Below are 17284 nucleotides of genomic sequence, written 5' to 3'. Positions count from 1 at the left end.
TTATCAACCTTGATTTCAGTTGGTTGAACTTGATTTTCATTTAGATCACTCAAAAGCTTTCTAAGCCAAATGGCTTGATTTACTGCTGCTGCTGCTGAGATGTATTCTGCCTCTGCTGTTGATTGAGAAACAGTTTATTTCTTCTTTGAGCTCCAGCTAAAAACACTCGAGCCTAGAGTGAAGAAGTAACCTGATGTGCTCATCATGTCATCAACTGAACCTGCCCAATCACTGTCAGAATAACCAACAAGCTTCAGTTCCCCTGTCTTCCCAAATTTAACACCAGAATTAATGGTTCCTTTAACATATCTTAATACTCTTTTTGCTGCTTTAAAATGTGCAACATTACAATAGTGCATGAACCTTGAAAGAAGGCCAACAGCATATACAATATCTGGCCTTGTTGCAGTCAGATAAAGTAGACAGCCAACCAAACTTCTATATGCCTTTTCATCAACTCAGTCATGTTCACTGGTGCTTGACAGCTTCTCTCCCAATGCAACAGGTGTGGCAACAGATTTGCAGTTTGACATACAGAATTTTTCTAACACTTTTAGTGCAAATGTTTGCTGACTTATGAAAATGCCATGACTTTCTTGATTTACCTCCATACCAAGAAAATATGTCATCAAGCCAAGATCAGTCATTTCAAATACTTCTTGCATCTGTTTCTTGAAGTCCACAATCAGCTCATTTTTGCAGCCAATAACTAGCAAATCATCAACATATAGAGACACAATTAGCAAAGTCTCTTTTTCATCTTTCTTAACATAAAGAGTAGGCTCACTGGCACTCTTTGTGAACCCAAGCCTTGCTAAATAGACATCTATCCTTTCATACCAGGCCCATGGAGCCTGTTTAGGCCATACAATGCCTTCTTCAGCTTCTAGACTTTATGTTCTTCACCAGGGATCTTAAAACCTTTAGGCTGTTCTATGAAGATTTCTTCTTTGAGAAAACCATTTAGGAAGGCTGACTTAACATCTAAATGGTGTACCTTCCAGTGTTTTTGAGCTGCCAAGGCTAGCAACAATCTTATGGTGTCCAACCTTGCAACAGGTGCAAAGGTTTCAGAGAAATTAATGCCTAACTGTTGAATGTATCCTTTCACAACCAGTCTGGCCTTGTGCTTATACAGAGAATCATCAGCATTGTTCTTGGTTCTGAAAACCCATTTAACACCAATGACCCTTCTATTTTCAGGCCTACTAACCAGCTCCCAGGTATCATTCTTGTGAATCATTCTCATTTTAGTTTCCATAGCCTCTTGCCAACATTTTTCTTTTGTAGCTTCATCATAGCATGAAGGTTCTACCAAGGTTACAACACATCTTTCATAGATGTTTGCTAATGTCCTGGTGCCTCGAACAAGTATATCATCATAGCTATCTTCAACTACTTTTTCAATTTCAGTTTGCTGTATGTTAAGGTCATTTTGATCTTCATCAAGTAGACTTGCCTCAATTTCATCCCATTTCCAACTGTTTGCTTCACTGAATTTGACATCTCTGCTCACTACAACCTTCTTGGTTAGTGGATCAAAGACTCTATATCCTTTTTTTACACTGCTATAGCCAACAAACACCCCTGGCATGGACCTCCTATCCAACTTGGTTCTTTTCTCTACTGGTACCAATGCATAACACAAACAGCCAAATACTTTCACATGTGAGACAAATGGTTTCTGTCCAAACCAGGCTTCAAAGGGTGTTTCACCATTAACGGCATTAGTTGGTAGCCTGTTTAGCAAGTAAACAGTTGTGTTCACAGCTTCAGCCCAAAAAATGTTAGGCATTTTGGCCTCAAACAGAAGACATCTGGCCATATCAATGACTGTTCTATTTTTTCTCTCACAAACACCATTCTACTGTGGTGTATAAACAGTAGTTAGCTGGTGTTGAATTCCAGTATCATCACATATCTTCTGGAACTTCTGAGATACATATTCAGCTCCATTGTTAGACCTCAAGCATTTTAGCTTACAGCTAGCTTGGTTTTCAGCCAAGGCTTTAAATTTGCAAAAGAAATAATCAACATCCGAATTTTGCTTCAGGAAATTTACCAAACAGAACCTAGTGCAATCATTAATGAAAAGTACAAAATACCTGCTACCATTTAAGGAGGCGGTCTTCATAGGTCCACAGATGTCTGTATGAACCAACTGAAGTTTTTCTTTTGCTCTCCATGCTTTGTTGACAGGGAAAGGTAATCTGGTCTGTTTGCCTAGCTGACAGACCTCACACACATCCTCCCTTGGTCCAATTTTAGACATGTCATTGACCAAATTCATCATTTGCAACATACTTAGTGAATTGTAGTTCACATGTCACAGCCTCCTGTGCCACAAGTTTGCTTCATTAGTCTGAGATGCATATGCCCTTTCCTGCAACTGATTCACATCCACAATGAAGGTTCTGTCTTGCATAGCTATTGTAGTTAACACCTCACCAACAACATTTTTGATCACACAAATTTTACTTTCAAAAACTAAAGAATAGCCCTTCTCCAGTAGTTGACCAACACTCAACAAATTTTGGTCAATGTCAGGCACATAAAGGACTTCAGAAATGGTTTTGTTACCTGACTTAGTGCTTATCATAGCCTTGCCTTTGCCTTTTGCCTCCAACAGCTCACCATTGCCAATTCTAACTTTGGATTGAAAGTGGTGTCTAGCTCGTTAAATATGCTCTTTTTAGAAGCCATGTGGTGAGTACATCCACTATCACTTAGCCAAATTTTGCTAATCTTGCTCGAGCTTGCAAAGCATGATGCTGAAAAAACATGTTCTTCTTGTATTTCAAAATCTTCTGCAGCCTGTGCTTGATTCTGATACTGTGGTTATGCTTTTAGCTTGTTTTTACAGACCTTTTCAATGTGGTCAAATTGTTTGCAGCCTCTACACTGAATGTCTGGTCTGTACTAGTAGTATTTTTCAAGGTGAGTAGTCTTCTTACAATGGACACAAGATGGAAACTTCTTCTTAGTAGGCTCTTTCTTCTTCTTTTCTGTCCAAGGCTTCTTGCCTTTGGAATTCAAATTTGAACCTGAGCTTTCTTTGCTTCTAGCTTGAAAGGCTCCTTTATAGTAGTCTTCTATTCCGTTTGCCCTTCTTTGCTCTTGTGCATAAAGAGCATTTATAAGCTCTGTCAAAGGGATTGTTGATAAGTCCCTTGAATCCTCCAGGAAAGAATTTTTTCCTTCATACTTCTCTAGTAAGGTTGTTATGACTTTCTCAACTATCTTTTGACCACTAAATTCTTCTCCAAGCAGCCTTATGTTGTTGACAGTTGCCATGATTCTGTCAGCATACTGCTTAATGGTTTCTGAGTCTTTCATTTTCAGGTTCTCAAAGTCCTTTCTCAAGTTGACCAGCTGCTGTTGCGTGGTCTTGTCTGACCCCTAGAACTCCTCCTTGAGTTTATCCCAGGCCTATTTTGGAGTGTCACAGGCCATTATCCTTGTAAAGATAACATCAGAGACTCCACTTTGAAGGCATGACATAGCCTTGTACTTCTTGGCACAATCTTTACTATGCTGCCTAATCTAGGCTATGGTCGGGTTGGCTCTTAATGGTGGTGGCTCAGTGTCATGAAGAACAACATTCCACAGGTCATGTGCCTGCAGGTATGTCCTCATTTTCACTGCCCAGATGTTATAATTCTCACCAGCAAAAATAGGTGGAGGAGGTAGTGTAAAACTCATTTTCACATCAACTAAAAAACAACCAACAAAACAGCTTCTGCTTCTTTGTTCCAAGCGCAGGTTGCTTAGTAACAATGCACAACCAAGGCCCTCAAAGACAACGGGCTCTTGATACCATTTGTTGGATTTTTCAGTAAAAAAAGAAAAACAGTAAACAAAATGAAACAAGAAGACCGAAAAAGTACTAAGCAAAGTAACTGAAAAACTTGAATAATTTCATTCAAATTATGAATATATGAGAGTTACACAAGTAATTGGACAGTTACCTACTAGTTAATTGCTCCCACTTAATACATATACAAAAAATAGCTTAACTTGTATACAAAAGAAAGCTAGCATACCGGCCATTATATCAATACAAATCAGATAAAACATCCTACTAACTTTGCTGTCAAATTACAAAAGAACTAGACAAAGTTTCATAGGAACAAAATAAACAAAATGTGTTGCCACAATCGGACCAGCTTCATTTCTTCACTTCAGAACAGTGTTGTTGCTGGAGTTAAGTTGAATTCTGTTGCAGGTCTTTTGTTGCAATACAGGCCAAAGCTCAACATAAACAGCTCCACATACTAATTCTCAACCAAAATTTTTCTTCCTCTATAGACTAATTCCATAGTGCTTTTGATGGAAAAACCAATCTGATATACTTCATACCCTCAGTCAATGAGAAGATGGATCAAATTCTATATGTTCAAACCTAAGGGACTTAAGGAATGATGGATGCATTTGAAGGTAACCTCCTACATTTTTCTCCCCCAACCACCTAATTAAAGGTTTATCTTTCTTCCATAAACATCCTAAGATGATTTTCATTGTGGATTTGAGTCATGCCATTCCTAGAGGATATGTCTAACCCAGAGTTTCATATTCCCTTAAAAGCGATGCCATAGTAGTTAAGTACCTTAGCATGGGAAACAACTTAAAAACCCCAAGCAATAGATTTATGAATCATTCACACAATGGGGGAGCTTTCACTCTTTTTCATCTAAAAAAAACCAAGAAACTACACTCTACCATATCATTCCAAGGCAGAAAATAAACATATCACTATATTAGCCATATAAATAGTTTTAATCTGATACTTTAATAGCAAAGGTAAAAAGGTAAATAGCAGAAGCAAGAAAACAGAGAACCGTCTAACCGAAACTTGCAATCCAAAGAAATTGTGGAGTAACGTTTGGAGAATATAGTGTCCAAAACATATCACCCTCAAAGGTTATTTTAAATTTAAAGGCACTTGAATTCTAATTTTTTATATAGAGATGGTTTCAGATGCAATAAGCCACGGGTGGGTGGCTGAGGAGTGGAGTTATATAATCTTCAGAACAACAATAATCCAATCCAATCTTATCAATGAGATTAAAAAAACCAAAGCATTTTCTGATTGCCATTTTAAACTATAACAGAAACTAGTTTCATCTTTTAACATAAGCAAAAGAGATCTAAAAAAGAAGAAAAAAAAAACTAGAATTGGGTGATGCTCCAATAGAGTGATCCAATTTCCAGTAATATTTATTAACTGCATCCCAGTTCCCAAATAAAATTATGGGATAATGCTTCATTAGACCACCCTCTGGTTCCTTCTCTGTGTATAACTCATTCAGCTTAGCTTCATCCTACATCCTTGCCTTAGCAACCACCATATTGCCTTCATTTGCAACCTCCATGGCTCCTGGCCTTGTCCATGTTTCCTTGAATTGCTCCTCTGTCACTCCTGCACAAAATTCATGTATCAATATTCTTTTTTTCTTTATTTTACTAAATTTGAAGTGTAATCAACTGAGAAAAAGAATGGAGAGTTAATTTCTTGATGACTTGCCTTTGCCCATGGCTGCAGTTGATGATATGCCTCCCTGGACTATCTTGAGATATCTATCATAAAAGTTGGCACCTGACCATTTTTGATGGGCCAATGTCTCCACTCCATTGTTCCTCTCTTCCCTCTGGATCTTCTCAACATAAGCTAGCATTCCTCTCCTCGCGAAATCTCTGGAGAATATGTCTGTCACGAGTGCATCAGCATGGAAACCAGCTAGTGTTATGAACTGCCAACAGAAACCAAGCTTGGCTATCCTTGGAATGAAGTCTCTCATCTGTTCATCACTCATTCCTGATGCATCCCAATTGAAAGATGGTGAAAGATTGTAAGCCAACATGATTTCAGGGTGTACTGATTTCACCCCTTGAGCAAATTCGGTGCACTCAACCAGATCAGGGCTGGATGTCTCCATCCAAATAAGATCAACATGTGGAGCAAAAGCCCAGCCACGAACGATTGCAGCCATTATCGAACCCTTAAACCTATAGAAACCTTCTCTGGTTCTAGGTAAATCCCAGTCCCAGAAAAGATTTTTGAGCCCAAATCTCTCAGCAATCTCTCTGGCTTGTTCATTTGAGAGACACTTATCATAACTAGAATGATTCTTCCATTCATTCATTCTCCTCCTTTTCTCATCCTCCTTGATGTTCATGTTGTTGATAGCATCGATAACAGATTCGGAGAATGTCTTAAGTTGTGCCATGGCTAGCCATTTGTCTTCAATGGCCTGGAGTTCAACCCCAGTTTTACCAGCAGCCATTGCTTCAGCTAACATGGATGCCAGACCTTTTCCCTGAAGATTCGGATTAGTCACACCAAGAATAAACTGATGATCTCTGGTGTCAACATTGGTTTGGATCAGATTAGCTGCAACAGCATCAGTTCTAGCCACTAACACTGTCTCCACTCCCATAACATCGAATTGCAGCCTCGCAGCGACAAGCCTATTAATGTGTTCACTAACAGCAACAAGTACTTTACCAGCCATGTGACCACATTTTTTGGTTACCGATGACTGATCCTCAATGTGGACGCCTGCAGCACCACGTTCAACGAAAAGCTTGCAAAGCTTAACAGTTGCAGTGGTGCCACCAAAGCCAGTATCACCATCTGCTATAATTGGCTTCAGGTAATCAACATAAGGAGATCGAGCCCTCTCCTCCCGGCTCATGCTCATTCTTGCCTCTCTTTGTTTTCGATCATGGTATTGTTGTGTAAAGAAAAGGTGTTCAACTTTGTTGGGGACGGTGTCGTAAGGATAGTCGGCAAGGTCCGGACCTGGCTCGTTGGTGGTGGTGTGAGTTGAGGAACATTGCCAACCAGAGACATAAATTGAATCTAAATGCTTGGCCATCATGGTTACTTGGACTGGATCAAGTGCACCAAAAGTCCTTGAAGCAGTGCCATTTGCTTGGTGTGTCTTGAGGGTTCTCCATAGTTTCTTTGCCATCTCATTTGAGCCATAGCTCTGCTTGAGGTTGCCTCGTAAAGCCACGACATCTCGAGCTGAATACTGCCGTCGGGTTAGCTTGAACCTCTCTGAGTTCCACCATGCTTGCACGTCTGCTACTTCAGCTTCGTACCTCCCTTCTTCCTCCATTATCTGCCAGTGGCATTTTCGCTCATTAAAAACATTGTTATGATCTTACACCTCTAAGAATGTGGCAGGATACGATTTGAAGCAATTTACTCGAAAATAATGTCATGAAATAGACCTAAACAAACAAGTTACTAGTCTATGTTCGAATCTCTGTCTGCTAATATTTGAGTGTGTTTGAATACTTACATTAGACAAAAAAAAAAAAAAAGAAGTGGGGCTTGGGTTCTTTTTTTTATTACTTTTTTTAATTTGTATCATAGAAATTTTATATAAATATAATACTATAACTAATATATATAAGTGAATTTGTTTTTTTAATTATTATAATAAAAGAATTTGGGTGTGCATGCCATTACACTTTTAAAGTGGGAATCCAAGTTTAAATTTTGAAAATAATATTATTGAAAGTAACAATCATAAATAGTGAAAGTTAACTTAATAAGAATAATAGACTTTACTTGGAATGGTAAAGAGAAAATTTATCATGGGAATGATAAAGTTAAAATATTAAATGTCATGGTGTTTTATGTTCAAATATCATGATGTGATATGAATATTTTTATATTTTACATAAAATATAAGATGACAAAAATAGCCTCATAGTAATTTTTGTTTTTTAATAAAAGGAATGAGTTTTTGGTAATTTTACAACCGAGTTGAGATCTAGTTGATGGATGACACCAACTCAATCAACTCTTTGAATAATCCTAATGATTCTACCCCACACACATGTATACATGTAGAAACCACGTATTTAAAACAGAAGTGGACATTTAAAAATAACATTCAATAAATAATGAAACATATGGCATGAGTTAAAATCTTAATATTTGTAAATTTTTATTGGTTTTATTAAAAGAAAAAAAAAAAAAGGCCATCGTAATAATATAGCTTATTCAAAATATGTAAGGTTATTTTTGTAATTTTCTCAACTGAGTTGGTGTTGCTTAGTAATAGTAGAGATTTTATTAAAATAAAGACACCGAAAATAATAGAAAAGGACAAACGTACCCTCATAATAATATAATTTATTCAAAATTGAGACCAAACTCAACCAGGGCTTTAATAATAGTAGAAATATACAAACAAGGTAGGTGAAATAATTTGTGTAATAATATTGAAACACATATAAATATCAAAATAAAGCTTTAGTTTAAGTGATACAGAATAGATTTTATAAATGTTGGTGGTAGCGTCTAAATTTCAACATATGCATTTTTTATTTGTTTTTTTAAAAGAATAAGTAAAAGACGCCGACTGAATTTTAGCTTAGTTGACATCAACTTATTGCTAATGTAGGAGGATTTGAGGTTAAGCGTGCGAGACACATTTATCATCCTATTTAAGGGTTGGAGAGGTTATGAGTAGTTTTAAGCATGGTATCAAAACAAAATAAGAAAAAGACAAGTATTATTGTAACCATATAACTTATTTAAAATATATAAAATTATTAAATTGATGTTATTTGAAGAAAATTTTAAAATTATATTTTAGACTCAACTGAACAATTACGCAGGGTGTTGACACCATACATAGACTAAATCCACTCACCGAACGAGACCTTTAAGAGAATACAAACAAAAGAATAGTCCATGATGGTTGCTTCATATGTTTAGAAAGAAACAAAGGATTCCTATGGAAACAAACACAAAATGGAACACTTGTTTGTTAGGAGGCTTTCTTGGTTCTGAAAATCATCCTAACCACTGCAATTCATGGTTTCTGCCTTATATTTGCCATATGCTTAAACTAGATGAATTTTTGTGAGGGAGATTTGCCTGTTTGTTGATGTAAGAAAGACGAATCTTGTGTTGGGCTTTGGGAGCCACTAACAAATAACCCAAAACAGGAACAAGAAACGGACATCAACTTATAAGCACTAATTTCACAATGCTAACCCGACTGGGGGTGAGTGCTAGTTGTATACTCAACGTTAAGTTTCTTCATGGGTACGTGGGAAACCAAAAGTGAAGCACTTAAAATGCAAAGAAAGACAGGGCCAAGTAAATATAATTTGGTGATAAAGGAAGGAAATACAGGGAAATGAAGCTTACCATTGAAGGCACTGAGAAAGATGCAGCCATGGATAGAACTTTTGGTTTTTGTATATATAAAAATAAACAACTACTGCTAAAACAAGTTCGTGCAAATGCAATGCTTTCTTTCTCTTCCAAGTCTCTCAATTTATAATGACAAAATGGGCATGAGTTATCACCTCCCCAGTAAAAGTAAAAATAAGATTTCTCTCTCCGGAGAACTACATTATTTTGTTTGCATGTTATCTTGAGAAAGTGTCCCATGGGAGCTGCATTTACAGGCACGTAACATAATGCTATTGTCTTGTTTCATTTCCAGTTATGTCATTAGTTATTTTGTCTTTTTCTCCTCCATAACTGATTTCTGGTTTTCTGTTTCAATCCCTTTTTCTTATCTCCCATCTCCCAAAACCTGTTGATATATGAATTTCATTACAAAAGAACATTCACAAACAGTCTGTTTATATTTTTCGGTTTCATGGAAACGAAATCATAGTTGGAACGGGAACTCTTTTACAACGCTCATTTGCCTGTCCTTAGCCGATTGCTGACGATATAAAAACAAAACAAATTGATCGCAAGATTTCGGAAATTTTGGGATTCCCAAGGAAACAACTAAGATAGTCCTATCTATATTTCTACCTCCATTTCCCATTTTTAATATTTATCAGTTTATCATTTTAATATCTGTATTTTCCTTGTGAATAATAGGCAACTTGGCAATTCTATCCATGTTGTTTTGTTTTTCTTTTCTATTTTATAAAAATCATATTAGTGCAGTGGAAATAAATTCCCGAGTTCCTGCAGAAGACCAAAGCTCCGATCTCTATCTTTTCTTGTGTGTTTTGGATGAATACAACAGCTTCTATCTTCTCAATCATTTTGTCTACTTCCAGAAACTAGAGATAGACTCAATAAGAGATTTTATTTAGGAAGAAAATTATAATACACACCCACCGTAAAATCTACAAACTTTACTACATTATCTATTAGTATAGCATATTAAAACGAAACAAATGCTACTCTCAAGTGTTGTATAATATGTTCCAACATGGTGAATCAAAATATGAGTAACACTGATCCTATCATATTTGAGTTGCTAATTTTTTTTTATTTGTATTTATTTTCTCTTTTATTTTTCTTATCTGGATGTAGTTGGACTTGTTTATAAGTCTGGTTATCTCAAATTTAATCAAAATTTAGGAGGATTTAAGTAAAAATATTAAATCTAAAAATAGGCTTGAGCAAAAAAAATGTCCATTTAAAATATGAGTTGAGTTTGAACGTTCAAGGCCCAAACTCAGCCAAACTCATTTTGTATTTTTTTAATATTTTATATTATGTGATATTTATATATTATATACTTTATAATATAAAAAATAAATCTCCGGTAATATATAATATTATAATGTAAATATTACAAAAATGTTAGAATGTCTACATATAAAATTTTAATAAGATAGTGTTTAAAAAATCATCTAGTAAACTGGATTTGGGTGTAACACAAGAATGACATGATTAAATAACCATTGTAATTAGTGGATCTCACAAAATTGAATGCAATTGAAGTACCCCAAATACACTATCCAAATCATAGAGGAAGGCTAAGAATGAGGATAATGGCGCAAGTAATTACGAGCAGTTACCAATTACCACTTTCCAAATACACATACATTATTTAAGTTTAAAAATTATTTTTAATTATTTTATATAATAACATATTTTAATTTTAAGATATATATTTTATTTTTAAAAATATAATTATATATTTGTTATTGGATAAAAATGATTTGCTATTGAACAGATAAGTCCAAAATTGTTACACAGATTTTGACCTAATAGTAAATTAAATTTATAAAATTTATATAATAAATTCATTATTATTCTTACATTGATACATATTTAAGCACCCTAGTGTTACAAAAGCTATTGAATACTATATCAAACTTCTTTTATAAAGTTTATATTGTAAATTTTATATTATTTTTACTTGATTTACATAAAATATTATTATTAAAAAGTTAGAAATTTTATTTGCTATTTAACCCTATAACATAAAAAATTAGGTTTATAAAAGATGTTATGATGAAATGGTTAAATGGTTAAAATGATGGTTTGGATATTGGATTCCAGAGTGCTAATGAATATCGTTTGGATGAGATCCCAAAATAAGTCAAAAATTGTAACGCTCCAAAAATCCCTTATATATTTATTTTCGTATGTTTGTAACACAAATATTTGTTAGCTTTAGTGGTTATGTATTATAGGAGTGTTTAGGAGGTCTCAAGTTCAAACTTTAGCTTGGGCAAATTTTTGTTTTTAAATGAATAAACCTCTCTCTCTAGTTAGTAGGCTTATAAATAAATATTGGTAAAATATGTCAAAATGGGCTTGTTGGTCTAGTGGTTAAGTAGAGTGCAATTGAGTAAGAGGTTTGGAGTTTGATTTCTTGCACAAACATGGGATTTATTTTTACTGCTTGTACCGTGAGGGTGTTGTACTTTGACCAAAATTCTGAAAAGTTTGAGTGGGGTTTGAATTTGGTGGTTGAGAGGATTGTGGTGGATGGTTGGGGAGTGAAATTAGGGATAAGGGGAGTTAATTAAGGGATTTAAGGGGTAGTGGTGATTGAGTGGAATTCTGTGCTTCCTAAATTTTTACTCTTCAGAGAAAAAAGTGAGCAAACGTCCCCCTCCTCCCTTGGCCGAATCTTCTCCCTCTTTTTATCCTTTCCCTTTATTTTTTTCTTTGTCGATTATTTTCTCTCCCTTGCAGCCGACTATTTTTTCTCCTCTATTTTTTTTCCTAGCTATTATTCTTTCTACGAATTGTGCCCCTGGCCTTTATTTTCTCCTCTTTTTGTTTGTTGTCGACTACTACTGAAAATTTCCTTCTCTCCCTGCTTTGGTTTTTTCTAGTAGTCCATTTCCTTCTCAAATTCTTGTTGCTGCAATTTATCATCTCCGTTTTACCTTTACGCGTTGGTGGTAAGTTTTGTAACTGTGGTGTTATTTGGTTTATGGATTTTTGGTGATAGGTTGATTGTTTCATTGATGAAGGTTAAGGAATAGAATGATTCGGTTAGCATTAGAGCGGTGTGGCTCTGCCGTTACTCGTTTAGTAGGTAAGAGAGGTGTGGTTCTGTCGTTACTCGTTTAGTAGGTAAGGTGATTGTGTTTGTTGAATTGGAGGAAGCTTTTCTATTTTTTTTAAGCTTTGAAGATGTGAATTGTTTTCTTATTGGGTCTTTCAAATTTTTCAATAGCGAATTGTGGGAGTGGTGACCTATCTCATTCTGATCCGTAGTTGGGGGTTGCTCGGTTTTAAAGGTAAGTAACAAATGGATTGAACGAATTATTGTCAATATTTTGGTTTCGAGTTAACTAGGGATTAGGACTGATTGTGGGGTTTGGTTGTTGACCATAAGTGCTGGGGATCTCGGAAGTGTTTTTACGTCACAAACAAACTAGGTGTGTAAACACAACTCTAAAAACGAAAATCGACGAAAAGCTAAAAAATGTGATTTTTGACGCCACACGGGCGTGTGGCCGCCCGTGTGGTAGGCCATGTGATCGAACATGGGTGTGTGATCGACGAGGCTGGCCATGTGCGAATCATGGGTCGGGCCGAATTGGGTTGTGTGGGCCACAAGAGCGTGTGGGCCCCACACAGGTTAACCACACGAGCATGTGGGAATATTGGGCCAGACCATATGAACCACACGGTCAAGGCCATTTTGGGCCGTGTGGGCCTCACGAGCGTGTGGCCCTACCTGGGCTTGCAACATGGGCCTGTGGGCCATTTTCACTGTTTGACTACTAAAGTTGCATAGATCGTCCAAGTCGACTATGAACCTACTAAAGGGTCAGTAAGTTTACCTAAACCCCTAATTGACTGAAATGACTGAAAGACTATTATATGCCTATATGAGATAGATATGTATGTTTGTACTTTGAGCATGCTATATACTCTATAATGTTTATACATGATACCATGGCATGATTGTATGATGCATTGCATTAGGTTGGGGATTGATATTGATTGGAGGAAGTGAACTGAAAGGCTTCGAGCCTAACTTACCGGTAACTCAGCTGCAACTACTGTCTAGTGTCGCATTTGGTACTACTTTGGAGTGTAGGGATGGGTGGGTTGATTATATCCCCACATGGAGTGTAGGGTTGGATGGAGATGGAGTGTAGAGGTTGGCTGGGTAGGACCTGTATACTATATAATCTGTTACTGTACTGATTATTTTTACTGTAATGGGCCAAGGCCCAAACACATGATTGCTTGTGTGTTGAGATGGGCTAAAGCCCAAACTGGTATTGTCTCTGACCCTGAAAAGGGCTTAGTCCCAGACTATGATTGCTTTCTGTCTGTTTTCTTTATATGGGATTACACACTGAGTTTTCGTAAACTTACCCTTCTGATTTGATTTTATAGGTAATCCCCAGACATAGGCGGATCGGTGTGACGGAGGACTCAACGGTGGCCACACGACCTATTTAATTCGATTTAGTACTTAATTATAATTTTGATTTTATTTTGGGGGTATTTTACTGTAATAATGGCCTCTTTGGATTTTTATTTTTAATTTGGGATTTATATCGTTTTGGTTTATAACTGTTAGTGATAGGAATAATCAAGTTTTCAAAATGAATCAAACGTTTTAACAAAATATACAGAAATACGCAAACTGTCTTAAAAGCTTCTGCATAGATTAAATGTTTTGAAAATTTTTGACTGATTAATTAACACGACTTTAGAATTAATAAGAAATTCTTCAAAGTTTCTAAGTGGAAATTGTTTTAAGCAAAGTTTTGGTTTTCCAACATAACCTACAGTTTTCAAACACACTACCATGTGACATCACCAGATTCGGTCATAACGTCCAGGCCGGGTTTGGGGTGTTACAAAAATTACATCCGGTAATTCACAAAGTTGGATATGTAAATACAAAAAGTTCTTTTTTTGCATCATATCATTAGGTATGATTCCATTTGAGATATTCAAATTTTCAAAATATGGTTGTGAGGTCATTTGTTCTTCTAAAAGAAATTCTCATATTAACACCACCACCTCAATATAGTCTAAAGGAACAAAGTTGGATCATGCTAGCATATTGCATGCTTCATAACTTCATTCGTAAATGGAACTAAGATGATCCATGCTTTGAAGAGTGCATAGAAAAATAAGATTGTTGTAATTTTAATAATACATATTCAAATTAAGGAAAGAATGATTAAGGGTCAACAAATTAATGAGTATATGTTAAATGTTAGAGATGAAATAACCCAACAAATATGGAATGTTAAAACAATTAGATAAATTGCATATGGTATTTTTTTCTTGTTATTTTATCATTATTATATTGTCGACTACTTTTTGGACTAATATATTATATATGATGAATTTGATTTTAATTTTCTTACTTGTTTATGTTTTTTTCCTCAAGTGTTATTGATTATTTTATAGTAATTAATATTTAAAATAAATAAATCATGTAATTGTATAATTACAATTTGTCTTGCCAAACACGACATGGAAAATTATGATGTAATTATACTATGCCAACCAAACATATTTTCATTGTAATTATAAGAGGGTGTTATTACTACCTAGTAATTATACTATGTAATTACAATTCCTTGTAATTAAAAGACCAAATACATTTTCATTTTAATTACAAGATAGGTATAGTGTTATTGTAAATTTTGATTTTATAGATTTTATTAATCGGTCAGTTAGTCAAGATACGAGTGGTTTATATTAAAAGCCAGTGATTTTGGAACATGAGGTATCAGGACTTCGTTTTCATAAACCGAGCTAGTAAATATTTTTATTAAATATTTACTGAGTTTTGATATAGTTAAATTGAAATTTGGTCCGGAAATTTTACTATTTGGATAGTTAATTAAGGAAAAAGGATTAAATCGTAAAAATATAAAAGTTAATCGGTATTGATTTTTATTAGCTAAAGTGCTTGATTAATGAATGTTTAAGGATTAATGAAACAATTTAACCCTACATATAATTAGCGGACGATAAAGGCTAGCTTATTAATGAAATTGTATGTTAAATTACAAGGGTAATTTAATAAATAAATAAAAGTTAAATATAAACAAAAGAAACAATAGCCACCATCTTCCTCAATTCATCATTTTTTACAGAAAAACACCATTTTTAAGCAAGAAGAGAATCGGTCAAGCTTTGGTTCTTTGTATGTAAGTCTGTTTTTTTTTTGTAATTTTTATATTTTTGAGATTATTGTAACTAGGTTCAGCTAACCCGTATCTCTGTTTTCAAAATTGTCAAAGATTTTTAAAGTTTACATTGATGTTAATTGAAGTTTTGAATGTTTATGGTAGATTTTGAAACTTAGAAATGAAATATGACTGATTTGTTAAGGGACAAAATTGCAATAATGTAAAATTTTTCATGAAATTTTGAAAATTATGTTTTAGAGGGCTTTACAGTGATGAAATTGTAATGTGATTGAAAATCAAAGCTTGATTTTGAAAGATATAATAATTTCGATTTTAAATACTAAATTGCATAAAATGTAAAACTTTAGGAAATTGTGTAAAATGAAATTAATTTTTATATGCATATACTAAAATGCTATAAGGTTGTTGGAATTGATAAATTATAATGAATTATTATAGATTTGAATTGAATCAATTAGAAGTTAATCGAGAAATAGGAGAAATTACAGATTAATCCACGACACTTTGTGGTTACCATTTTCCGTAAGTTCATATGAGACTTACTTTATTAATTGATGCTATATTTGTGTTATATTGTTTTGTTTTATAGTTGAATTGTTATTATATAATGTTTTTGGCATCAAGAGGATTGAATCGAAAAATATGAAATATCTATATGTGAAATATATTTTGACTAGGTAACAATTGATAAATGGTATAAAGTAATTATTGTGGAATTGAATGGAAATTATGGATGTTGAACTTGATTATGAAATAGATATGTATATAATGATATTACATAGTTAAATGTATATGTAACTTCATAAATTAATCTATTCAAATTTCTAAGTACTTTCATTGCTTAGCATGATCGAGAGGTAAAAGTAAGTTAAAATAATAGATGGAATCAAGTTGTTGTGAAATGTTGATTCTCGTGAAGAAGGACTAAACTGTATAGGATGAAAAATAGTTAGTGTATTTGATGCAAGTATATAATTAACCTTATATTGGATTGAAAAATGTTATGTTATGAGATGACTTGTTGAATTGAGTTATGAAATTTGGTTGTTGGGATATAATTGAAAATTCTATGGAAAAATTCATTACTCAATGAATGTACAAGTAATGTTTTGGTTTACCTGATGAGGCACTAGGTGCCAATTAAATTGATGAGTGTTGGGCGTAATTGGATTACTTCGATTGATCTGATGAGTCATTGGGTGCCAGTCGTATCAATGAACATCAAGAGTAAATTCTTCACTTCGAAATACTAGTATGAAATTGGGGTATGGTATGTCATTACAGTATAATTAATACATTTGGTATAATTTTATGTTTTAATAAAACCTTGAAAGTTCTCTTAAAATATTCTCATATTGATATTGTTTATAGTGATGTAATTGTATGGATTACTAAATGTTCAATTTTTTCCGTGCACAAGTTAGATTAAGTGCATGATCTTGTACATCGACTTCAACATCTAGTGGCAATCTCGGACTCAAGAGTTGGTGATAATTTTGGTTTGGTCATTGCATGTACCTAGGAGAGTTTTATGGTTGAATATGCTATGTGTTGGATGAATTTAACATTTTGAATGTTATGTGAATATGTATACAATTATAAGTTGGTAATGATCTTGGTATTGGGTAATCCTTGTTATAATGCTTATGTGATGATAAGGTAATATGTTATAAACATGCTAACAAATGAATGGTATGTGTATGCTAAGTTTGAATGAATTTGGAAATGTTTGTGCATGTTTGAATGGTTGAATGGTTGAATGGAAGCATTATTATAAGGTGCTTAAAATGGTCAAATTGTATATGTTATATTAATTGTTTTGAGGTGCCTTGAATGGCATAGTGGATTCGTTTGAATATAATGTTATGTTTGGACTTGAATTGTTCGATTAAGGTGT

General features: G+C 34.3%; 2 protein-coding genes across 2 annotated transcripts; both read right to left on the bottom strand.

Moving 5' to 3' along the window:
- Positions 1 to 2326: 2326 nt before the first annotated feature.
- On the bottom strand, positions 2327 to 3336 carry LOC128039956 (uncharacterized). Its single transcript, XM_052628896.1, has 2 exons — positions 2955 to 3336; positions 2327 to 2649 (listed from the first exon to the last, which is right to left on the bottom strand). The coding sequence occupies exons 1-2, from the start codon at positions 3334 to 3336 to the stop codon at positions 2327 to 2329; spliced, it is 705 nt and encodes a 234-aa protein (XP_052484856.1).
- Positions 3337 to 5064: 1728 nt separating this feature from the next.
- LOC105794296 (isocitrate lyase) lies at positions 5065 to 9301 on the bottom strand. The gene is made up of 3 exons (XM_052628368.1): positions 9179 to 9301; positions 5525 to 7127; positions 5065 to 5419 (listed from the first exon to the last, which is right to left on the bottom strand). Exons 1-3 carry the CDS (start codon positions 9206 to 9208, stop codon positions 5322 to 5324), a joined length of 1731 nt encoding a protein of 576 aa, XP_052484328.1. The 5' UTR covers positions 9209 to 9301; the 3' UTR covers positions 5065 to 5321.
- Between the last annotated feature and the right edge of the window lie 7983 nt (positions 9302 to 17284).

This window comes from Gossypium raimondii, chromosome 3 (assembly GCF_025698545.1).
Source record: "Gossypium raimondii isolate GPD5lz chromosome 3, ASM2569854v1, whole genome shotgun sequence".
In the NCBI taxonomy this organism is placed as follows: Eukaryota; Viridiplantae; Streptophyta; class Magnoliopsida; order Malvales; family Malvaceae; genus Gossypium; species Gossypium raimondii.
Note: the sequence above shows the minus strand (reverse complement) of the source record. Positions and strands in the feature narration are given on the sequence as shown.

What these genes read in the sequence shown, in the direction of transcription:
- LOC105794296 (XM_052628368.1), bottom strand. Translation starts at nt 9,208, where the DNA reads ATGGCTGCATCTTTCTCAGTGCCTTCAATG. An exon ending in CTTTCTCAGTGCCTTCAATG is followed by an intron (nt 7,128 to 9,178) that starts GTAAGCTTCATT and finishes TGCCACTGGCAG; the next exon opens with ATAATGGAGGAAGAAGGGAG. An exon ending in AACTGCAGCCATGGGCAAAG is followed by an intron (nt 5,420 to 5,524) that starts GCAAGTCATCAA and finishes AATTTTGTGCAG; the next exon opens with GAGTGACAGAGGAGCAATTC.
- LOC128039956 (XM_052628896.1), bottom strand. Translation starts at nt 3,336, where the DNA reads ATGAAAGACTCAGAAACCATTAAGCAGTATGCTGACAGAATCATGGCA. An exon ending in GTTTCCATCTTGTGTCCATT is followed by an intron (nt 2,650 to 2,954) that starts GTAAGAAGACTA and finishes TTCAATCCAAAG; the next exon opens with TTAGAATTGGCAATGGTGAG.